The 26453-nt window shown below is 40.2% G+C and overlaps 1 protein-coding gene across 1 annotated transcript in view; it reads right to left on the reverse strand.

The window, feature by feature from the left end:
- Positions 1-26453, reverse strand: part of PTPRG (protein tyrosine phosphatase receptor type G) — a 390724-nt gene that overhangs the window by 111818 nt on the left and 252453 nt on the right. Inside the window, exon 5 of the mRNA XM_030283424.4 lies at positions 23817-23912. Within this exon, the coding sequence (XP_030139284.3) occupies positions 23817-23912 (96 nt within the window). The remainder of the gene's footprint in view (positions 1-23816; positions 23913-26453) is intronic.

Here is a 26453-nt window from a genome sequence, read left to right on the forward strand (position 1 = left end):
ATACAAAAGAGCTGCCCTGTATTTTACTGCCTGCTGATGACCTCAACGTCATGAAGAAAAACAGAGTTTAATCACATTATGGCTGTGTATTAATGCATTTGGAAAGGAGTGGAGACAAAAGAAGAAAACCCTGAGAAAGGACTGTGTGCTCAGCAGGGAACACACTGATCTATGAAGGGCAGAACCAGCTTGGAGCTGTTCTTAGGTGAAGGACATCACTGACCACAGCATATCCAAAAAATGTGCTGTAAAAATATCACAAATTTTAATAGACTGACAAGAAAATTGGAATCCACTGCCCAAGTTTCACAAGCACAAGCACCTCTCATCTTGTCCTTCCTCCCCAAAACTAATTAGGAATCGTAGAAATCTCATTATCTTCTCAGCCAACTGCATTGAAATAAACCAAAACAAACCACTTTTCTTTTTCCCTTTATTTGCCCTATGAACTACTCTGCTGTGTTCAGGATACATTCTCATGCACTCCTCTAGAGACAAAATGGATTGGTGTTGTAAGTGGAAATTGAAAATCCTCTCCTCATCACAGTACTCCAGAACTTGCAATGATCATCTAGGGCAAGAAATGCAATAAAATTATCAAAGCAGCAAAAGCAGCTTTGAAATATATACAGCTCAGATGTTACTGGACAGAACACCATTACCCTGAAGGCTGCAAGCTCTTTGAAGCATAAACTTTTATATGTCCAAAAGGGTGCTCTGTACACTTTGGATCCTGTATAAATAATAATCACAGAACAGTGGACCCAATTACCCAGTTTGTAGGTTCTGTCTGACATCAGACAAATCAAAAAGAAACACTAAAAATACAGGGCCTGTTGTGTGACACATTCCTGCATCTTTTCCATTTATCCAGGTTTCTCTAACCATGGGCACCATTGAAAAAATAAATCATTAAAATGTTACAAGAATATAAGAAAATCTTGCTCTGTACTTAAGCAATGTTTTATTTACTGCTGCCTAACTATAAGTGGTAAAGACTTTTATTCTGTTTAGTTTGGTTTTATTTCTGGTGACAGCTCCAATCAGCTTGAAAAAAGCAAATAGACAGAAAGGATCATAAAGGTTAGAACTCTTCCTTTTGGGATTTTGTGTCAAAGTAGATCAATCCTCAACCTCAGCCCTGGCAGCGCCCCTTTAATCTGAGGTGGTGTGGCTGTATAGATCCAGCCATGCAGCCTCTTTGATAGCACATTCTGCAAATGTGCTGTGTTCTTCAACAGCACACAACCAACAGGCACAGGATTGCTATGGAGGCTGGAAGGCAAATGCTCCATGCATCTGAAATCTTCTTTTCTCCAGGGGCATGGGGAGCAGGATCTCATGTTTCTTTAAAAATAATATTCAAATAAGTACCACTTGTCAGTTCAGACCTGCATGGGATATAGCTTTATTTTCCTTCCAAACGTTTTCCTTCCTCTTACCTTACATTCACACACAGTTCTCTCACACCTCAGTACAACTGTTTCAGGATCTTGACAAGACCATTAGAAAAGTGATCAAAAGGGTTCAGACTTCAGAACGAAAATTTTCGTACATCTTTTTCTTCTTCAAATTCTTAAACAGCCCAAAAAACCCACCATGAATTTCATCTCTCTCTCTTTTTTTTTTTTTTCACTTCTTTGTATCCTTTTTCTGCCTATGTTCACAGAGGAAATCAGGTTTCTGAAATCCAAAATGTCAAGTTCTATCCCCATTGCTGCACGTCTGTGGTTTAACTGGCCTGCAGCTACCACACTGGTTGAGATCAGAGATTCACCCATACAAGAATCCTGTCTCTGATAACAACTGATATTTAAAAGAAAGGAAGGAAAAAAAAAAGCAGAAAGAAAAAAATCTCCAGAATAAGAAGTATCCTTCTGACCTGCTTTATGATTCCATGTCATGAAGCTTGAGCTCATATCCTCCTACAAACTGTTTTTAACATTCTTTGCTATATGTGTTCCAGACATGTATTTTTTTATTATCTTGTGAACATATCCTGAAGGACAACAGCAATGAATTATTCAGATTGACCTTACATTCCACATTTCTGCTGGTACCTTAAGAGAAAGATCACATACCTGAAACTGGGTCTGGGCACTTTGGCTTCACCCAGCACATACCTGCCTAAGCTGGGCAAACCTTTTGCTGTGAGTGAAAAGCTGTGAGTTCTCCCCCATTTCTTCAAGATCTTACCAGAAGAAACACAGAGAATGACAAATTCCTTAAGCCATGGGAACTCCAGGCACAAACACAAGCCTACAATGCTGCAGAGTGAGTATTAACAGACAGATGGAAAAGCATCCTGAAATTGCCCTAAAATACCCACAGTCCCACTACTACAAATGTTGCTTCCTGTACAAGATGTTTTTGCTCAAAACTGACTAACACTCTATAGGTCTGCAGTAAACAGATTAAATAATGCTTGCATGCATAATTTATAATTGAAAAATGCCTGTAATCCTCTTCAGCAGAAATAAATAGGTAACCATCATGCTAAGCACAATGGAAAAACAAACACAGAGATATCATTAAGCAGTTTCCTGTGCTAACAGAGCTCTCACCATCGGGTAAATATGGGATGAACATGACATGAAGGAGCAAAATCTCGTTTATTGTACCTTTTGGGTGACTTCAATACCTGGTGCACGTGCCACTCTGAATAGAAAGAATGGCTTGATGCTAATGCAATGAACAAGACAAATATTTGCAATATGGGAAAAGGCAAGGCACAAGTGACCACATTCTGCAGTCACAAACCAGATATGTTCTTCCCATGAAGTCATAGTGGAAATCATACTCTAGACAGGCTGGATTGACTTACAGCTCCTGCATCTGATGCAGGGACTGAGAAATTATTCCTTCTTCAGTGAACAAGGCTGATCAGCCATGAACTCTATTGACAGCAGGGTTAACACCTCTGAGCAGGACAATGTGTTGTCCCTGTGCTTCAAAGTCCTGCTGCTTCTACAGCTGTACCTTTGGAGGCAGGCTAGGGAGCTCAGCCCCTTCTCAGGATAACATTAATACTCCAAAAGGACAGTTTCAGTGACTGAGCAGAGCAGGAATGTGAGCAGAGGACAGACCAGAGCACCTCAGCCAGGCTGACCACGCTAACCCAGCCACCAAGCCACAGCATCTGAAAATAGACTTTACTGGGCAAGGGACTACCCCTGTGCTGAGCTCAGCATATGCTCAGGAGTTAAAACCCACCAACCTTCTCTCATTGTAAAGCAGCCTGTTCATCTAAAAGCTGTTCATGTAAAATGCTCTGTTCATCTGATTATTTCATAGGACAAACTCAGAACCTCCTGAAGACCCTGATTTATCAAAACTCAGCAGACTTGTAAAGTGTTAAAATTTATGCCACATGCTGTATAATTAAAGCCATATGCTAAAGTCATGTAAGTAATCCATGACCTGTCTTTCTGCTGGAAACAGCTCTATAAAGCTGAAAAAAAAAGATTTCAGGCAAACATACTGATCTTACCCTGCTTATTTCAGAAACAGTAACAAATAAAAGCAGGGGAACCCCCAAATACATACTGAGGCATTTAGAGAGGCCACACAGCATCATCAGACCTTAACTATAAGACCCCTGTCCAAAGGACCAGACACCCCCATTGCCCAAAGCTCCAGGCAGCCTCTCTGAAACCCAGATTATCCTCCTACCAACCAAGGAGGTCTGGAGGGAGCACCACAAAGCTCTCTGATAATCACTGGTACCAGCAACCTTGTGAGAAGTAGGTGAATAATTAATCATGTTAACAGATCAGGAGTAGGGAATACACTTTCCTTTTAAAAATATGTTAGAAGAAAAGGGTGTGGGAAAAAAAGAACTGAAGAAAACTCACCTATTTGGGTTGATACAAAATACAAATTTCTCTTTCATTTCCACCTTTAAAAATATCTGGCATTTAGACATTAAACTGTCATAAATTTGCTGTGACTGCTTTCAAGCTCATTAAATGGGCTCACAGACAGTATTGCAAAGCATCTCAAAGTGAAGGAGAATGCCACAGTCGGCTATATTGAAAGGTGAAATGACATGCATTTTGTGCAAGGCAGAGGAAAATGAATGGCAACAATTTTGTGATACAGTACCTGAGCCTTTCCCCTCTGAATAGTGATATAATTTACTTTTCTCTCCCACTGCAACATTTGGCCCTTGACTCGGAAACTAAATCTTCAATCTATCAAGCCTTACCCATCTGCTAAGTAAAATGGCCAAGAAAATCTGCATGCCTTGAATTCGATATAGCCAGCTGCTCCCAGAGTGCTGAGCATTAACATCCAGAGACCATCCTCTCATGCTGCAAAGGACGCTGCCTGCCAAGGATGAATGACTACATACTTAACCGTGGCAGCTGAAGCCACTGACAGTGGCTGACACAGAAAGATGCCAATGTGTCAAACTCTACTTTCAATTACAACACTGAAAGTCAGGGGTAATATTCCCCCAACTGTGTGCCTTCAGCTCCCATACAGCCTGCAGTTAAGATACACGACTCACCAGCCAAAAACCTAAGCTCCAAGCACTCTGTACAAACAACGAAGAAGAAAAAGAAAACTATTATGATTAACTAGGTTGCAGAGATTAAATTGTCCTGTAGGGTTTCAGGACAATCAACATGGTTAAACAATTTATTCTTCTATCAGCTCAGTGATGTTGGACAGATGCCAGTCCCCAATCTCTGTGGGAAAGGACCTGATTTTCAGTTGGTTAGAACAGAAATTAGAAGAATCCCATTAATGTGAACACTGTGCCACACAATACGTATTTTAACATCACAGCAACAGGATTTAAAGAATCCAAGATAATCACCATCAAAAGAAACATTCTTTTCTCACTAAAGGGAAAGCACTAGGGATATTGCTTTTGAAACTCTTCAAATCCATGCCTTCAGGGGCAAATAATTTCAGGCTAGCTATCAGCTTGGGCGGCCCTACTCCCAACCCTTCTGAACAACGATGCTTTAACCCGCATCAGTCTGCAGCACTTGGAAAGGATCCTGGCTTTGTGGTCCACACCCTTCTGCTCTGCACTAATTCCATTGTCCCACCTCTTGCTTCTCTCCCTTTTGAAGTCTACATTGTAAAATCTGATTGTGGATAAATATCTAGTTTCTTAAACACTACTGAATAAAAGGAAGTGAAAGATTTCAGCCGGATCTGGAATGCGGATGAACAGATATGAAAAGTTTACATGGTGCTTTGCTTTGAAATAAAGCAGGAAATATTTATCTGGAGCTTTCCAGGAGAACTGATGGGTGAGCAGGGATACTGGTTGACACAATAGCACACTGAGCTATCTGTGAAGCCAAGAAAATGCCTACAGAGCTCCCGACATAATGATAAGCTAGATTTGGTGCTCTAAGTTTTTCACCTTCGCAAGCACCAAATGATCCAAGAATGATATATTCCCGCTCCTCCACAGATGATATTTTCTTCCATCTCCCCCATATAAGCTATAATTGCACATCTCCCATATGAGCTGATGCAAAAGGACAAATCTGGCCAAAAGCCTGCAGCCTGACAGAGGTGAGCAGGGAGGCAGAAGGCATTTGCTGTGTAATGGATGGACTGCCCAAAGTAAGTATCCTGCAGAATATATTTGTAAGGGAAAACAAGAGATGGAAACAGCCCCCTTAATACTTCAATTTTCTACTCATCTGTAAAATCAGAGAGAATAACAGGTATCCAGGCAAGATATGACACTGAACCTTAAGGTGGCACATGCACTATTTCACAGAGATATTACCATGACCTTTGAGTTTTTAAAAAATGTGCATTACAGCTGATTTTGTCTTTGCCTATGGAAACTGGTTTCAGGTTTAGGGATTTGAAGGCAAACTCTGTTGAGTTAAATTTGGGTTTTGGCCTCAGGTATTAATAATCTTGCTATGAATGAAAATATACTGAAGTCACAGAGGTGCATATACTGGAGGAGGGGGTGCTCCTAAATGTTTCATTTACTATGTTGTTTCAAGAGAAGAGAAAAAAAAGTTAATGAGTCTTCCAATGATTATTTTAAATAGAGTAATGGGTGTGCATTGATCCTTCTAGCTAATTCCACTTTGAATAGTACATCATTCTGACTGAAAGCTTGCTAGTGATGTATTAACTTCATATTTCAGTACAGCATTGGAGAATATCTACTAGCAGGGTGTATTAACTAGCAGTGCCAAAGAGGAAGCTGCACTTTTCCTGCTACTTTTCCCACAATGGTTTTAAAAGCTATTGAACTGACTTTGGGGTCAGGTGTTCTGGCTGTCCCTCATCTTGGTTGAGTGCAATGAAGCTGTTTGCAACCACTGCTCCTCACAGCCTTTAACTGAGCCCCTGCATCACTCTGTACCTGCTGCCTCTGCACCTGAGGTGCAGATGTTCTGGGACTAGGATGGGACAAAGTAGGTTATAGATCAGCAACTTCCCCTTTCATTATGTCCAGTAGGGATACTTGAAAACACAAGGAGCATAAATAGTCACTTTTACACCACAGGCTGGCTGAAGTACCAGTGTCACAAAAAGAGCAAAGCAGTGCGACCAGAGAAGAGCATTGAACAGAATCTGTGTGTTGGTGCAATGTCTTGACACAAGATACTGTCTAAAAAAAAAAAAAACAAAAACAAACACAAGACCATGAAACTCTGAGGAAGAGTTAAGTGTGCTTAATAACTCAGCTCAGAGTGCTCTGTGTTTGTGCACGCTGAGTTCCTTTGTTAGCAGGGAGGAACATTGATCGTGCATTGTAACCTGCTGGCAGTGGCTGATTGGAGCTCCAGGCTGAGGAAAACTCTGCAACTCCCTCTGCACAGCATTTCCTTCATTCACTATCACTATCAAGATTTGCAACCTGCAGCATGCTAAGAAACAATAGACAATGTATTTTCCTTTCTTTTTGTAAGGCACTCTTTTGACCAAACTTTGACTTATTCCATTGCTAAATTAATTAATTTCCCCAAAGTATTCTTGCACAAATGCAGCTAATTTAGTGCCAGTGAATAGCACATTCAAACAACAAGTTACTGAAAGACCTTAATGCACATATATCTAAGGAAAAACAAAAGATATGTTCAACCCGAAAGCACAATCTGATTAGAGCAATAGAATATCTCAGATACAAAGTTCTGTAAAAGACAAAAATGTAATTGCAGCAAAGAGGAGAGGCAGCTTCAGTGGCAGCTTCTCAAAGCTGGGAAAGCTTGATTGATAGACTTTACCATCTGCAGCTGCGCAAAAAAGGGCTACAGTAGCTGCAAGTTTATTTAAAGCAATTTCAGTGCACTGAGCCTAGTTGTTCTCCTTTGAGAAAATAACATGATTTCTTCATAGAGCATGTAGTCTATTTATTTAAGCAGTAGTGTGCAAGATCTCTCAATCCTACTAGCAGTTCAGCTGGAAAAATGACACACCAGGGGGTAACATTTTATCAGGATGGAGGCTATTTTATAAAAACTGCCATCAGGTATAAACTGTTCTCATCTTCTGAGTTAAAAAAAAATAAAAAAAAGAGGCCCAAAAAAAAAAACCAAAAAAAAAAGAGTTGGGTCTCTTTTAAGAGTTTTTGCAATTTGCTCAATTTACAGTTTTTAGGTAAAAATAACTATTTTGACCTAAGTAGGAAGGAAAATGAAATGGTGTAAGGAAAAAATATAACAAGCACTACAGCCAGATCATCTTACGACACCCACTCCTTGATGTACAGCTTCACACATTTGGAGAGGCTGAACTCAAAACTGTGAAACCACAAATGGAAGTTAGCTCTCATTTTCTTCTGCTCCTGGCTTGAATTTGGTACAAAATTGTGCAAGTGAGAAAAAAAGTATCTCCTACTCTTTTTTTTTTTTTTTTATAATGCAAATAAAGCAATGAAGTCTGTTGACTAAACAGGAAAATTTCCTGGGCAAAATGCAAAGGCTGAAAAGGAACAGCTCAGATGGACATCTGGAACTCCAGCATTTTGCAGGGGTTTAATTTAATTGCTCCAGCTAAGCTTGCCTAGGATGCAGCAGAGATTTCCAGCCTTTTCCTCTTTTCTAGCCTACACAAAGGATTTTGGTGAGAGAGGTCACATCAATCTCTCCTTTAAAATAAAGAAAAGGAATCGTCTCAGCTTCCGAACATCTTTCATTCATTCCACAAGAAAAGTACTTTTTTTTTTCTCTCTCCTGGCACAGCCCCGGGCTCCCTCCAGCCAGGCAGTACAGATGACTCAAGCCAGCATCTATGAGTCACAAACACAGAGGATGCAGAAATGTCAATTAAGTTACACAGTCACTTCCCTAATGACAACCACACCTCAGTTCACAATTAAATTAGAAATCCAGTGAAAACAAAATATTGTAAGGCAGATTTTTTTTTTTCCTCCTTAATTTTATGCTTTGAAAAATCAAATTCCAGCACAGCTTTTTTGCCACTACTTTTACCTCATTTCTAAGGAGGCTGGTGTAAACTGCCTCCCAAAACTGGGCTGGGCAGGCTCTCAGGATTCCAGGCATTTTTGTGGTACAAGGACCCAATGTTAAACCAGTGCTGTTCATTAATACTTTCCAGCACAAAAGGACAACTGCAATACAGTCTTGTATTTCTAATTTTCTTTCAAGCAAGTTCTTCCATCTTTATTTATGTTTTTGTAAATTTTCAGTGCCATGTAGTTCTTGCAGGTGTGTGCAGCTTTGCAAAATGCTATGAACTTGCATAGTTTGGTGCTCACAGTACCTAAGGCAGAAAGCACCTACTAATCCTCAGAGTTTTCTCACTTCTGACTCCACTTTCATGTGTGAGCTGCCTTCCTCTTCCATCACACACCTTCCACATCCTCCTTGGTGCCTCTTTCCACCCAGTGAGCTGTTTCAAATGTTACAGCATCCTCCCTTCCCAAACTGTTCCACATACCCCCTTGAGCATCCTTCCACAACTCTCCCACCTTTTCCTCTCCACCTCCTGCCTCTCCGAGGAAGTTCCTCTGCTCTTCCACCCCCTGAGATGTCCTTCATGGGGACAGAAGAAAGAAGTAGCTTTGGCTGCTGAGGATGGTGAGTGGGCTTGTCCAGGGGAACCCTGGATGCCAGCAGACAGGGTCCAAGGGTACCAGCTGCAGGACTGCCAGGGGCTCCAGAGCCAGTGGGAATGAAGTGTGGGTGCACCAAGAGCCAGTCAGAGCTGTCCCTGGGCACTCACAGCAGTAGAACTCCAAAGAGCAGGGGAGAGAAATGAGGCAGTCCATCTCAATCTTCTTTAAGCCACTGAATTAAGAGTGGCAAGATGTGGCCTGTTGTTTTGTTTTTTTTTTCTTCTCAGCTGCTTCTAAACTGCTCTAGTTCCTGCAGCAACAGAAGAACAGCTCAACCCCTCCATTTCACCTGGTGTAACACTAGACAAAAACAGTGAGGTTTATATGTCAAGATGTTTATTTTTCTCTTAGTTAGCATGACCCAACAACTCACTCAGTTCCTTAAAAAAACATTTCAACAAGTATCATGGCTCATGTTTAGAACAAATGGGCAAATTTTGTGCAGAAAAACAGCACTTAGAACACAAGTGCATTAAAAGCCTGGCAAACATTCAGTTTGTGGCAGCAGTTTCTTCCTCTTGAAATACAAAGAAATACAAAAACTAACATGACATGTGTGCTTGTTTCAAGATGTTCTACATTTCAGCAGTGGCAAAGTGAATGCTATTCAATCACTGTGAGTAGGTAATAATCTTAAAGCCACACAACTCCTCAGGATTCTCTAGCCCTCATGCCTCTGCTCCATGGGCTTCTTACAGCTTGCCTGTGCTCCTGTGGAGCTTGACCTATCTATGGAGGGCATTTTCCATCTCTGTCTCTGGTCAGGAAGCCCTCCTCCTGCACAGGGTATAACTTCAAAATTGACAAAATCTAAAAATCTCGGGGAAAGTTATGAGAGAAGAAGTAAAATACAACTGAACAAGATTTAAAACAAAACTTAAAACAGGGTTAGAACAAAAGATGCTCTTTGAACAAGTCTAGCCTGACCCAGAAGAGTGAAGATGCTTCCTGGAGGTGAATGTACATAGGAATGCTCTCAGGAAGATTCTTCCATCTTCTCTCCTCCTCTCTGAATCTGCTTGCCAGAAAACCTGGCTATTAATTTGAGGTATTTCCTTATTATTTTTAATTTCTTCTCACACCCATCACTGTAACTCCTGGGTGTCCACAGCTCATGAACAGTGGTTATGATCTGATCACCAAAGCTGCAGCAGCCCAGCTGGACCATCCATGCTCCTGGCTCATGCATTGCCACAGCCCCAGTTTTGGTGTTGACCTCTAGAAAAGTCTCTTATCTCTCTTCTTAAGGTCTGTCAGGCTGCACGGTCTCTTGATGTCACCACCCTCATACAACCACCTGCAGCGGACACCACAACCTGCATCAGGATTTTCCCTGCCAAAAGTCTGATTGTTAGGAGGGAGCTGAAGAGCCAAGCTCTGTGAAGGCAATCCACAGAGGGCTGGCACCAAGGGACATCTTCACTGCCAGGCTGCACAGCCAATCATGCCCAAAGTGCCTGAGACCCAACAGATGCAGAATTCCAGCCCAGCTGGAACAAGCCCACCAGGAGCACTGCACTGCTGGCTGCTGTGAGGATGAGAGGCTTTCCAGAGCAGCACCACAGCCCAAAAGCGTCATGCTGGAGCATCCCATGTTCCCTGGAGTCTGGTTTGTACCTCCAGCACACTGGTAGGATGCACCTGCACTTGCAGCTGTCTTTACACTCAGATTTTAAGGGGGGCAGCGAATATATATGGCATGATAACAAAGGCATTAAAAATCTCCTGTTTTTAGGGTTAAGACACTGTATGTCTCAGTTATATGTCTCAGATGCAATGCAAGCAGTAATGAAAGAAAGAGGAGGACACTTTCTGAGAGGCAGACATAGGCTGGGCACTTAGGACACAAATGCAGCATTTTAAAAAATTGCTTCTGACACAACAACAGCTGACAGAGATAATCTCCACAGCTCAGCATGAATTTAGACGGTCTTTCAACAACTCTATTAGACAGGTGTGGTAGCAGCCAGCTGTACTGCATGCACAGAGCAAGTTTCTCTAAACCTGAGTGCCCAGATGGCCCTGCAGCACACTGAGGTGGTGCCACCCGCCCAGGCATCACCCTCCTCTCCCACCACCATCTGTCCATAGAGAGGATCAGTATCAGCCTGAGGGGCAGCGCAGAGCTGGTCTAGATAATGAGTGAGTTCAGACTCCAAAATGATGAATGTTCCCATCCACAACACAGGGACCCCCAGACAGCTCTGCAAGCCAGCTTTACTTCTGGCCTTTAATTCTCTGCTGAAGTTATGAGCAGAGGCAAGTCAAGCCATAAGGCAGGGTGGGCTGTGTGCTATTAGGAAGGTAAGCTTATTATCTGAAATGTAATAAATCTCTGTAGATATCTGGAATAGCAGAAGGCAACAGTTTGCTTTGCCATATCACTGGTAATGAGTTGGCAAGAGGAGAGCATTCCAAAACGTTAACCTAAAGCTTAATTTGACTGCTATGCACTTTGGGAGAGTACTTAATAAGACTGGTTCACCCAAGATGGGGAACTATCTGTCTGTTCATGCCTCCCATGAAATACAGGAGGATATAGAAGAGTGTGATTTTAGCAGATTAGAATAGAAAATGATGAGGGGAAAAAAAAAAAATCTTTGAAAAGTGATTGATGCAGTCTAATCATGTTTCACACAAGAGCATTTCAAATTATGTTAGATATTTTTACAGGATCTAAATATGATACAGTAGGTTTGTCAGGTAGCAAGGTAGGCAGGAGGGAGGAAGGAGTAAGAAAATAATAAAATTATTTTCTTACTTTTTACACAGGCATATGGATAATGCCGTACAAACCATAGATAAAATGCATCAAAAAATTGCTAGCGTAGCTGTTAAGGTTATGGAGCTTTGCTTTCTAATCAACACTTACCCATAAAGCTGTTTTTAAATATTGATCTGATATCACGATCCCAAGGGAAAATAAATATCAAAAGGGGTGATTTAATTCAATCTTCATGGTTCTTGCATAACCATGATCCTATTTTTTCAAAAACCCAGAAAGCAGTAATTTAAGTGAAACTTACAGATCAGCTAATATATTTACAGCCTTAAAATAACATGAGACACACTATAAAATACACTGAGATCCAAAGTTAATCTCTTTTAGCAATATTCTTGCAGCAAGTAAAGATGAATTTTATGGTGAAAAAAATGCATTTCATCAGGAGCAAGACTAAGCTTTCTAATAACCAAGCTCCTTTCTAATGTGGTACATCATTTTACTTTACTCATAAAGAACACTTTGCCAAATCTTCAGTTAGGCTCCATTTGATACAGCAGAGATGTTGCAAAACCAATACCCTCTTGCAGAAAGTCTCTTTAGTCTTGATAATGACCACATTTCAATGCAATTTTGATGCACAGAAATGGTACAGTTACAATCAGCAGCTAAATACTGTTCTGATGGTGTCAGCCAGACAGCTTTTCCTTGGCTCCTCAGAGCTGTGAAGCAGTTGCAAACACCATAAGCTCATAGGAAAAATCCTGCTCCACCAAAACTCACTGTTCAGAGGTGCTGAACAGATTTAAGCAATCTTTATTTAACACATTTCACTTTTCTGCATAGAATAAGATGGTGATTGGCATTCTTGACTCTCACCTATCTCCAGCAGAGCATAAGAGCAAATCCCAGCTTCTGTGTGGTTTTGTTCTGGGAACTGATACCAGCACACCTGAACTTTAAACAGAGGGAGCTTTAAATTACTCGAACCAGGACCACTGAGCTCATTTGGAACTCATCACCCTAGTCAAATAAATGTGCTTTTCAGTGAAACCTAGATATAGAAGATATATCTGAATGCTGCTATAAAGTCATGCTGTAAAAGGGTTCCCACGTTTACACAACCTCAACTCCACCCCATAAACGTGAAGATTTCTGGTTTACATTCACAGGAGGTAAAACATCAGGTACCAGGATTGCTCTGGGCAAGCTGCCATCTCAGCTGCAGAATTATTTTGGGGTTGATCTGCCATCAGCATTATCAATGAAACCATCAGTTATACAGTATGTATACATCAGTATACATACATCAAATGTCTACATCTGTACAAAGACATCAAGAAGTGACCAACTAGATTATGATTTACTTTCATTGCCTTTTTTCTAACCTCTGGAATGAAAACCATGGGCTCAGAACATCTTCAATAATCACCTCTCCCACAGTCATCCTGCAGCACAGAAACTACAGATGACAAAACCCAGCAACAACTCAACCCTCTGGCAGTAACCTTTGACACTGGATTTACAGTAATTTAGGATAGATGATAATTAAATTGCTGAAGGATATTTCCCTGCATGCTTGCTTTGCATCATGTGTAATGTTTAGGAATGGCACAAGAAACCACACATATCATTGGTAACAGCCAGGGTGGTGCTCACACAAACACGCCAACCTGACACCAATCCGTGTGACCCCGAAAGCTCCCAACCATCCTCTGCTCTCCCTTGCATGCTTTCATGCTTTCCCATCACTTCTGATCTGGGAAAATACTGACATTTCAGCCAGACCTGCTCTGTGATTTGGCTAAGGCTGAACGGTGTGGGCAGCACAAAGACACAGTCAGGACTGTGTAACCACCTTGCTGGCTGTACCAAAAACAACACGTTCCATTTATTTGTACAAAGAGAGCCCTAAGTGATTCTTACATCTCACAGCAACCTATTAACAAAAAGAGACTTTGTGAATGGAGTATCTGGCTAAACACTTCAAACAAATACATCAATTATGCATAGACTGTATACTTTTTCCACCTTAGGGATCAAACTGGAACGAGACTAAAGAATTATGTTTTATTTGTATTAAAAATGTATCAGCTGCTGTCCGAGAAGGTTTTCCAGAACATTTGGTATGCTACCCAGGAAATTCTGTCTGAAGCTTGTGTTGTTTATTCTTGCCAATACAAGGAGAAACGTGGCACTGTTATAGCTGAGAACTACAGTAATAATTCTTCAGGCAGAACAGCTTGTATTTAATAACTTTTTCATCTGAGCCAGAAGATCTAAAGGGAAAGGAAGCCCCAGTTTTACCCATCTATTTTATATATTCAGACTTTACAACCAATCTCTCTTTTATGGCACAAAGTGAAACTAGGCAATCATTTATGAATAGATTCTGTGCTCACCTTTGCTTAAAATTTGCTGTAACCAGAGACATAGGAAGCCTTTGTAGTTTCATGGAAGATACGAAGGGCAAAAACAGGTGTAACTTTTCTAAGGGTTACCAAATCCCGTTCAAAATCCTGCAGAACTGGGCAACTGTGGACTGGAGAACTGGAGTTTCCTGGTTGAAATGTTAAATTTCTCCATTTCCTTCCCATGAATGTAAACCACATGTAATACATTTGATATTATAACCTTCTGAGAGACAAATGGGTCAGAGAGCTAGATGAATATGGAAACTGTTAAAAAACAATAAAAATAAAAATAACCAAAACAAATTTTAAAATGAGGTAGGCAGACAGGCATAAGAGCTATTCCCAGAATCCAGGCTGGACATCTAAAAAGTGAGAGAAATCAGGGACTTCCCAGAGGCAACTGTTCTGCTTGGGAGAGAGGAGAGGAAAGGAGATGAATGTATATCTTTACATCTCCTCTGATTCTGTAACTAAGATCAATTTTAGCAAAACTCTCTGAAAACTTTGCAAAAAATAGATTCATTATTTCCAGCTTATCTCTCTCTTTCTTAAAGAAAAGGTCAAGCAAAAACGCACCAGATTTGGGACATGGAAGAAGGACAGGGAGGAAGCAATTGTTGGTATCACAAAGTTACAAACAAGCCACATTTGATGGTTTCTCAGTGCTCAGACACAGAGCGGCTGCTGTGCCTCCCCTAAAGCAGTGATGGATCCTGCAGCAAGGCTGGGGGTCCCTCCCCACTGTCCCAGCTCGAGGTTTGCTTGGTGATGTTTGACAAAGTGACCAAGTGATGCATCAACAACACACAAACAGAGACTAAAATGCACAAACTACTACTGTAGTTAGGGAACTAATTTGTTTTTTAGGCTAATGATTATAATCAGTAGACTTCCTGAGTCTCAATCTTCCTGAACCACAGAAGGGGTGAGATAATAGGCTGACAACTATAATTTTTACATATTACATATGTAGGTGTCATTTTCAGGAGTCTAGTAATGCAAACTCCACAAGACATTTTCTATAAACTTAAAAATTTTTATGGCATAGCTACAACATTTGTTTTTGTTTTTGTTTTTTTTTTTTTAACAGCACGTTTTTAAATCACAGAGAAGTAAATTACTGTGTTTAAGAAGCTGACATTAGACACCATAAACATTCCTTAACTGATTCCACTTCTGAACATCAAGGACGAGAGAAAGGAAAGGGAAGAAAAGAATCCACAAATGCATGCTGATCAAGTTCTTGAGGCAAGTAATTAAAATAAAAACACTAAAATGTAAGGGGACAGTTATGAGAATTAATGCTAACAGGTTGGTATGTAATTAATGAAGCAAGTTAATAATGGTATGCTGCTTGGGATTAATCTCAATACATTAATCAATTAAGAATCATTCAGAAAGCAAAAAAACTGCAGGTCAAAAACATTTACAATGCTGTAAACCAAAAGACAGTGATCCTAACATTCAAATGAACATTAAACCAGAAGAGCACAGAGACCTATTCCCATGCAACACATACAGCCAGCTCTCATTAATGGTTATGACTGATAGCTCAAGACCTTGAGGACAGACCCCATAAAATGTGCAGTTTTTTGTATTTGCAGCATTGCAGAACTTTGGAGTCTGAGTCCTCTCAACAACAAGAAAGTTTGTGGTTCCTTCCTAACATCAGTAATTGTGATTTTTCCATTAAATAAATTGGACCAAAGGACTGTGATTTATCACAAAAACAGAAGTCACTTGGTAACCCATCCCCACTGTTATCCCCCCTCCTCGCTGCTGCATCCAAGCCAGAGACAGCACAAGTTGTGAGTTATGGTCTCAGACATTGCAGTCAAGAAAGCATTGACAGTGCATTTGGGAAAAAAAAGATCTAAGTCTAATTTTCACCTTCAATTAGATTTTTTTGATACTTTGGAAATTAATTTTCCTAGATATGTCTGAGATTAAAAATAAAAGCCAAAGACTCTTTGCATTCTGGTATTTTGCTCTGAACTGTAGTAAGAACTGCATGGCACCACTTTCAGTATTGCCCATATCCTTTAAAACTCCATCTAACAAAAATGCTTTAATGGAAAGTGTTGCATTTTGGAGGTCATCAGACTTTTTGCCTTAGTGGAAAATACCACGAACAAGTGAGAAGAAGAAGGGGAAGGAAGACGATTGCTTGGGCACTGAAGAAGATAAGTGCACATAAGGTAAATTGCCCTGCTACACTGCACAGTCAGCCTGTGGATAGAAAGTTTCAACACAGCAGGTTGCAGCCATCATGATCTAGAGACTGCAAATGCCTCTTGGCAGAACACAGGCAAGCAGAAGTGGAACGATGTGTTTGCTTCCAAGAACGATCTGTTTCAGCCGCCCTGTCAGTCTGCGCCTCCAAACGCAGCCCCCCTTTCGCTCACACGTTTGTGCCTCCTTCCTCCAAGCAGCCTTGCTCAGGATGCTCAGGCTGCTGTGGGAACACCTCTGCTCTTCACACTCACACATTCAGCCACATGAGCTCCTTCTCACCACGAGCCATGGCAAGTGTGCAGCCATGTGAGCCAGAGCCTGACCCCACAGACCCACAGCACCCTGCACACCGACAGAAACTCTGCTCTGCTGGCATGGGATGCCACATCAGCGAGTCCCGGGCTCTGCACAGTACCCAAGCAGCAAAGGTGTGTCTTAGTGATGCTGAAAGTTTGGAGCACTGAAGCATAGCTGGTACAAAAAAAACCCCACAGGTGAAAGGGCCACTGTTTCTCCAGTGCAATCCAGCTCACTCACAAAGTGAGTTTCTGGAGTCCAGCAGCACCGAGTGATGAACACTGCTGTGCTCACAGACCCCTTCCAGCTCCCTGTGCTCCCCAAAATGCTCACAGTAAGGTCCCAGGGCTCACACTTGCAGTCTGCTCCTTCCTTACCCTCTTATCTGCCCTCCTTTTCGGAAAGGGAATGCAAGGGATGCAGCTCTGCCCTTCTCACAACTGCATCATCCTCAACAACTAAAAACCTTTTGAAGTTTCTCTACTAAACTCAAGACTTCATCGGGGATTGTTTGCCTAGTGCTCTCAAGAGGCAGCCTTCTCATTTATGTACCAAAATAAGGGATGAAGAACATTACTACAAGAAGCCATAATTTAAAAACAAAATTAAAAAATCTGTTTAAACAGTAGTTTTACTATTAAACGTCATTTGAAACATGACTAATATGGGCAGAGGTATGGATCAGAAGAAAGTCTCATTGTTAAGCACTGGAAATTTAATAAGTACCAAAATATGAGATATATAGATATATATTTTACTCTCAGAGCTATTCCCCATCTGTTCTCCTTTTCCTTTCTTATTTTACATAAAATATTCAAAAAATATTCATATTTCCATAAGAAACTTTCAACATAAGTTGAAATAAAAAATCAGAATTTTGAGCTTAGTTAAAAAAAATTGTTTTCTTTAATGGAAAGGGTAGAATAGATTTTTTTAGAAATAGTTTCCATGAATTTTTGTCTTCTACCCAAACCTTCCTCCAATCAAAATGGTTTCAGAAGATGTTGCTCAGCATGAGCACTTGTTATTAGGCACCCAAACTTGCATATTTTGGCTAAAAAACACATCTGGAGGCTGTTCTGTGCCACTGACATACTGAACTCTACTCAAATCTAACAGATTTAAGAAACTCTCAAAATTTTGTATTTAAATTCTCCATGATGCAAAAGCACTTTTGGCATTTTTATCTCCACTTATAGGTTGGAAAATGAGGAGAATCTTTTTCTGCTCTAGAGATGCTTCTTACGTCACCACACCCCGTGGCATGTATTGTGCAATGTGTTTCTCAGAAAAATGTACTCTGGTGCTGTAGGGGCCACATCCACCTGCTCTGGTGTGTCTTTATGTGTCAGGGTATCTACTTTGTACCTCTGGAGTACCGTTTAAAGGCCCCAGTAGTGCTGTTATTAGTAACAACTACTGTTTTCAAAAAACTGCAACATTTCAAAATGCTACAAAACTGGACTTAATAAAGAAAAATACATTTCAAATTGTTTTGTTTGTCTTCACTTACATGGAGAGTTATTGGTATACAGCTATTGAATAAGGAGCTGTACTTATCTTCATAGTATGAAGATAATAAAAATACACCTGTACTGATACTTAATAACACTGCTAATCAATAACAACACTTTTTTTATTCATGAGGTACTATTAATAAAACCCCATGGGTTCCATGTAACCATTAAAATAATTAATACTGTATTTCAATTTTAAGTTCTTTACATCTATCTGAAGTCTATTAAAGTAAATGAAAAGTCTCTCAATGACTCTGGATGATGCTCTGCATGTTAATGATGCCATGTGTTATTTTCACTCTTGCAAATCACCTTTAAGATATTGCCTAAACACTGGAGTACTGATTATGCTTCATGTGGGTGGATATAATGTTCCAAGAGAAGTGCACACCTCTCCATTCTCATTGTCAAAATCAAATTAGTTTTGCTCAGACTTTCAAAAAGCATTAGAATAAGGGAGAGGCAGAATCAGGGAATTTCCAGGAATTGAGATGGGGACATGGGAGGGACCCTGTCTCCTACTGGATGTGGTTTTTTCAACAGTCACCATATTTAAATCACTTATTCACTGAATCTGTTCTGTTACAGTGGCAAACACAGGAAACAGTTAATGAAATGGAAGAACAGGGAACAAAAAGGCTTCCAAGGGAAGCTAAAAGCTGAATTCTGTTGTTTGAGAAGCATACATTTTAAAAGCATATTTTTGGCAAATATTGAATAGCTTTGATGGTGTTCCACCAATTTATTCTGTGTTCAGCTCATTTAGGCCCCTGTGAAAAGTGATTGATCATATTGATGATGCAGACCAAGAACTGCTACCAAAAAAATCTCGCAAACAGCAAGGCCACAAACATGCATTTTACTGAAGAACACATCCCTGGATACATGAGTAGCTAGCAAATGTAAAGACATTTATATGCAAATAATACACACATAGATCTAAAAGTTAAAAGGGCTACAGAGCAGTTTCTTCAAGAAAAGACATGTCTGCATTGGAGGTCAGCTCAGCTAAAGACATGTGAACCCTTGATTTTAATTCTATGTACTTTTAAAAATACTGCTAGTTGCACATTTGCTGCCAAGTACCTAATTACCTTTAAAAATCTAGCTCTACACTGCTGAAGCTCTTGAGTGATCGAGGTATCAACATCACTCATCATTATGGAGCTAATTTTAATGATGAAAGCATTGCTAAAAGTTATTTTAAAATTCATTTTTACTTAATTTCTTTAGAGATGATTTGTTTGAGTACCTGAGACACAGTAACTAATCACTGATGGTTTTCTCTGCAAATATAAAATAGATTTATATGCCCTCCCAGTAGGAACAAGAATTCCATCACCTCCTCCTGAATTTCTGAGTTATCGAATATTTGATGAGTGCTTAGGGAATCAGTATTGTGCCTTTTCATGGCAGTAATCAAGGAATGAAGTATTCTCTGCCATAATGAATCTACTGCAGGACTAAAAGATGAATATTTCAAATGCAAAGCAATATGTTTGTTTTGAACACTTTCAAGTCTGGCTTTAATAAAGCAAGTAGTGAAGTATGCAATGAATTATATTGTTAGATGGTTAAAACAGAGCTGTGCAATATGTCTGAATGCATTTAATCCAAATAAATACTCATTTTAAATGTGACTTATAAATATGTATTACATGCATGATGAACGGATGACTCGGGAACCATGAGAGACCTGGGCCTTGCCTTCCACTCCTGGTTTGCTTCAAAGCAAGCTCAGCCTGACAATTAACAAAGGCCCAGAGCCAGAACAACCAAGCTGAGTTTTATGTGGGCTGAAATGAAACACGAGCACCAACTATTCAAGTTAGGATCATTTAAATCAAGCCTGAGGTGCCTGGCTGGGCTGGGACCTGCTGCACGTGTTCCAGCAGCTGGTGGGACCAACGTGCAGCCAGAGGCTCATTTAGGATTGCCACAAAACAGAGCCCCTCAGCTGGGTCCATCGCTATCCTTCCTGCACATCCAGAAGCCTTTCCTGCCAGCCAAGAGGGTGCTGGCAGCAGGAGGTGATGGGCTGGAGAATTTGAACATCTCCCACCACCATCAGCTTCACTCTGAGAAACACCAAATCACTGCGACACTGAGAGGAGTGGCCATAACCCATTCTCCTGAAAAACCCGTCAGAAGGCAAGGTCTCGTCTGTCATGGCATTCTCTCCTTTGTCTCCAGGGGATTTTGATTTTTGCTAAAATAACAAGTGAGTTCTCTTTAACAAAGGAAATCCAGCTAGAGATTTCAGGCCAGCTCATCTCATTTGCAAATTGGCAATACCTGTGACAGAGTCCCTGCAGTGCTATTTTGTGTGAGACCCTCCCTATGTCTATCCACAATGAAATACAGAGATGAGCAGTTATAGCAGCTTGTATTTGCAAGGATTGTTACTTAGTTTAGTTTTTTTGTCAGCTCAACTAACCAGCAGCACACAAACAGAAATAGCATTTATCAACAGAGCTTAAAATGAAAGTAATGAGAAAAGCACAGCTTTAATCACAACAAAATTCCAAGTGTTTCAATTATCCAAGTTCAGAACCAATGTACTTTACCTGGAAATTGCCCCTGAAATAATGAATTCAATAAGGAAAATTCTTGTATGGTCCAAGTTAAATTATTTAAAAAGGAAGAAAGAGAGTACTTAATTATATAATGTTTCACCAATAATTATATAGTTCAGTATAATGTTCACTCACTGGAGAACCTGATTGTCAAAGGAACATTTATGAACATCAATCAAACAAAAAACACCTGCCAGACTATAAACTCAGCCAGTGTTGAGCACATTTATTCCAACACAGCATTACCACATTAGCAAAAATCCAAGTCTTAATGGCAAATGTATCCAATAATTTATGTTAAAATATTTACATAGAAAAGCATTCATGATACAGTTTTTTAATGCATTTATAAAAAACAGTATGACCTCTCTTGCTGCAATTTTTAAAAGCTGTGTTCTAGGTAAATGAGTTCAAGATGGAATCAAAACTCTGGAAAATAGAAAGCTGTGGTACTTGAACAACATAAGCTGCCAATCAAAATCTGACCATGGACATCTTAGGGCCATTTCATTCAAAAGTTGCTAGGAATCAATTTTCAAAGACAACTTTAAATTAGTTGCATGGCAACTTTATCTTCATGGAGTCCTGGGGAGCAAGGCTCAGGGAACACCAAGGATTTCTCAAGAAAAAGTTTTTGCCAAGTCATAGCCCAGCACATGTTACAGAGCTGAGGGGGTTAAAAAAGCACCTTGGTCAAACACAGTAAGGATCTGCAAAGGATCATCATCATTGTCGTCCATTAATAAGCCTGTGTTAACCCTATGTACAACAATTCAAACCCTATGGGACTATTCTGGAAAAGTCCTCCTGATGGCCAAAATAGCAGCTGCCACACTGGTGTCCCTAAAGTTTATTTACAGGTGCCAGAATTCAGCACATGCCCTTCTAGACTGGGGACTCTGGGCTTTACAAATCTTCCTCAACTTTTCTCTGTCTTGGAGCAAAGCTGCCCAGAAGGAAAACCTGATATATTCACAAGTTTAACAACGCAGCACTGATTTCTCATTTCAACCCAAAAGGAAAGGAAAATATGGCAAAACCCCTGCAACCATTTCCTTGCAGCAGCAAAAACCAGGTTGTCCCTGGGTCACTTTGCCAAAGAATTACCTCGACCTCACTCTTTGGAAAAGATCAGAGTGCTCATCAGTAATGGCCTCAGATTTCACAGCTCCCAGAGCAGAGGAGCCCAGCTGCACCATCATCCAGATTTTACAGCCTCATGTCCTGTGGCCAGCAGGGCTGGAAATGTTGAGCAGTGTAGATTTCTACTTCCCGGAGGGGACTATAACACTCAGTCGGGGTCTTGAAAAGCCTGAGGTCTCTGACAATCAAAGGGGTTTTTAACAGCATAACACACTATTTTAAGTTATTTTAATGGCTCCCTTGGCATTGTGCAAAGAGAGACTTACAGTAAGTGCAGCACTTGGCTTTGCAGGTGGGGAATACCAAACACAGTCCCACCAAAATTTTAAGATCCTGTAAAAAAAAAGGATTTAGGGAATACAGTGATGCAACATGGGGCAGTGCTTTACATGGCTGATGTGAAGCCCATCAAGGTAATTTAGCAGTTAAATTCCAGACAGATGATGCCACAACATGCAGTGCACACCATGGCACAAACCCACACTCCTTCTGACACAGCAGACACACCAAACCCACGATCCTGCACAGCCTTTGCTTGTTGTGCTTCTAAACTTCTGTCTTGTATGGCCAAATCCAACTTGCCCAAAGCTCCCCATAGTACATTGAGATTAAGAAGTCTGGGGAATCATCATCATGCTATGCCACTGTAAATTATCACAGCTCCACCAGCTTTGCCCTAATATGAAATGCCACAGAACTGCTCAGAATCCAACAGTGATGAATTTAACATGCCTCCTTCCACTATCCTGATGTCAGCAGAGTTACAGCAATTTATGCAATACAAGGATCTGTCCTTTTCTCCTTATCAAAGCATTTGATCAAAATCAGTGTCATGCAAAAAGACAACCTTACTTAATTTGAGCAGCCGAGTCAGGCTTGTCACTCTTTACATCATAAGAAAAAGGGAGGTATTTACATATGAGTACTTGCATATTCCTTTTTATCTGGTTTCACAAAGATAACAGTAAGATCACTTTCTTCCTCAGTAAAAACTAGTGTGAAACCTCACAAAGGATCAGCATTTTCCCTTGCTCTTCCCTCCCTCCTTCCCTGTCTTCTGAAAAGCAAGACCCCAAGACATTTCAAATCTTCATTAGCTACTTCTCTGCCTGTGACAGCCCAGTGGTGTGGAGCAGCTCCAGCTCCCTCTCTTCAATTCGCTCTCAAATCAGAAAGGTAAGACCCCGTTTCTGATGTGATGTGACAAGGGGCTCACAGTGCTGAATGCCACAGCCACAGGTGACACTCCCATCACCAGCAGTGGTCCCTGCCCCATGCTGCAGATTTGGAGCGTGTGGACTACAAACGAGCTCACCCTGTAGCCCCAGATCTGCATCTCTCAGGATGCATTTCAAACAAGTGGATGCATAAATTCACTCATTTGGAAATCTGGTCTGTTCAAGAACTTGCTACTATGACAATTTAGAAGAAGCTGCTACAGATAAGATTGATGAAACATATTGATTAATTTTCTCTCCAGCTACATTTGAATTTTAAGTTTTCCCTAAACAAAACCAGTTGGTGTTGGTTTGTTAGTATTCCAGGGACTGCAGCAATGTGCTTCAGCAGCAAAGGAAGTTCCATGATAAATGTGTTCTCCAATCTGCATCTGTAGAGTAGCTATAAAGTCAGAACAATCCAGGCAAATTTTTTCATTATGTTTTTAAATATACTTATTTACATTTTAAATCACACATAGACAATATGAAATATCTTTCACTTAGACAGGTAGGAACAAGAAAACAGATGCATCCATTAAGCTTGAAATAACTCAATGAATTAGATAGTACTCAGTGAACACTTTGGTTTATGGATATAGCCTTTGTTTTAACTTACTTGAAAAAACACGGCCATGGCTCCTACCACCCTGTTTTCTAGAACTGCTGTTCCAAAACTGTCAAAGTCATCAGGATTGTAGAAGTAAATCTGCATCTGCAAAAATTAAAACCAACAACAGAATCACATTAGTGTTGATTCATGCAGCTTTCACATGATGTAATGCATACACATTGTATGTAAACCCAGTGTTATGAACCTGAGATAAAGGAATTCTGCTGAACAATATTGTTTAACCAGCATCTTGATTAATAGCATGACTGCCCTGCTGGGACAGTAAGCAGGGAACAGAATTGATGCATTGCATTTTAATATCCAATCCAAAGGTAAACAGTATGGCCAGTCTGCTCAGATGTTAAACTTTGTGCTTTCTGCCAGCATCTCTTCATTTCTTTGCACATTGAAGTCTCATCTCCCGCTCTGTTAAATGTGCTAAACATATTTATCTCAAAATCCATAGAGAATTTCAAAAAGGATTTCGATGTTTAGAGTTATTCCTTTACTCCTACAGTAATTTGTAAGATAAAAGTCTGTCTCCATAGCAATGCATTTATATGAGCCTGTGATATTCAGGTCTATCAGTTAAGGTCACACTTCACCCTGTCTACAGTTAAATTTCATGACTTTTATTTCCAAAGCTTTAGTACCCTGCAAAAAGCGTGAGACAAAACCAGATATATTGATGTAATTTTTAAATGAATAAATAAATATGGATAATTACACAAACCCCTAGAAAGAGCAGGTGAGAACAATGATTACCCCAAACTAACAAGGTTTGGAGTTACACAAATAGAAGAGGACCAAGAACAGCTTCCTCTATTGACTCTGCTGGTAAACAATCCCACTCCACTGCACACATGCCATGAATAAGGGCAACCTACGGAGGCCTGTGGATGCTCCTGCTCTTAATTTTCTGTACAGTTCTTGTTCCACTTCCCACATTAGTTGAGCTCACAGTTCTGCCAGCTGCCTCAACACACTGCTGCTTCTCCAGTAGTTGTTCAACCCCTCCATTCCAAAAGAAGCCTCTAGTCTTAGTCCATCTCTACCAGCCATGATTTGCTTGTTTGGGTTTTTCCAAAATAGTGCTGCATGACACATCCTATTATATTCACAAATGCACCATTTTCCCCATATTTTCTATATGCCAAGGGAGATTATACCCTTTTATCTTACACAGATACATTCCTATTCGCATTTACTGATGCCCAGGCTTCTGACTGTACATACTGTCTGTAGTGCACAGGTGCTTTGCCAGTATCACAGAGTTAAAAAAACACCACCACAGAGGGAAAAGGCCAACATGAAGGTCAGAGCATTCAGAGGTAGAGGTACTTTTTTCAGCAGGAAGAAGACCACACTCCAAATAGCCCACAAAAAAATTGAAAAGAAATTGGCATTCACAGTAGCTTTATAAAATTTGAAAGCAATTTTCTTCCCCTTCTTGGCCTTCCTATTTCCAGCATACTTAAATACACACACAGATGCTGACAATACCTCACAAAGGTGGCAATGCCTCCAGATTCTGACAACTCATGCATTGAACAAATGCAGAGCAAGGTACAGCCATTCACCAATGTAGAAATTAGAAACAGTTTATTTCAGGAAGAATTGCTTAAGCTCCAGTTTAGCCAACACAGACCAAACCTGGCAAAACACTCACAAACTACATTTTGCTCCTCTTTAAAATAAAGTCTAAAATTATCTATACCTTACACAAAGCATTTCACAATATATTCCTCACAGGAGTTTATGTAGAAAAGCATCACTGAGTTCAGCATATGCCAGGATCATTTTGGATCAATTTTGCTCACGGCATTTTAAGGAAATTAATTTTTACAACGCACTGTTGCATACCAACGCAAAGGGCTTTGGTAAAAGAGTTTTTCATTCAGATCCCTCATCTTAGCAGTTTAATCTCATAGCCTAATCAAGAACCACACTCTGACTTGATTACCATACACATTGGAGCATTTTACCACTGCTCCCTGGTGTTTTTCCAGAGAGCGTGGTTGCTCTCTCTGCATCCATCATGTCAAGGGGAACTGTCCTGTATGAAAAATTATTGTCATCTGTCATGCAGTAGCTTCCTTATGTGCTCATACAGCTAGAAGGAACACTTCAGGAATACACTATCTGAGGAATTGCTATTATATAATTTACACACCAATCCCTGCAAAAACAACAGTAAAAAGACAGTAGAGTTACACCCTCAAAGCCTCATGGTTCAGGCTGCTCATAAAACCACACCTGGACACTGCAGAGCATTAGCATTATGGCAATTTTCTAATTATGTGATCACATATTGTTCTCTTCCATAATACAGCCTCATCAGTTTTCCCCAATTTACAATAAAATGCAAATCTATCCAATGTATTTTTGTTCTTTTATTCATAATATACATAATATTGAATGCATTTATCAGTAGATAGTTAATTTAATATTTTCTATGGGTGGGATAAGGTTCTTTATGTACAAAGTGGGAATAAGACAGTTAACTGTAAAATTAATTTCACCGCATACTTAAGTGGCCTAAACATGCTAGAAAATTTTCATTATTACTCCTTATTATATAATTAGTGTATACAATATATGGGGCACTTTGCATATAAATGACTTCTACTGTCTCTGCCTGGG

The sequence above is a fragment of the Taeniopygia guttata genome, chromosome 12, assembly GCF_048771995.1.
Source record: "Taeniopygia guttata chromosome 12, bTaeGut7.mat, whole genome shotgun sequence".
In the NCBI taxonomy this organism is placed as follows: domain Eukaryota; kingdom Metazoa; phylum Chordata; class Aves; order Passeriformes; family Estrildidae; genus Taeniopygia; species Taeniopygia guttata.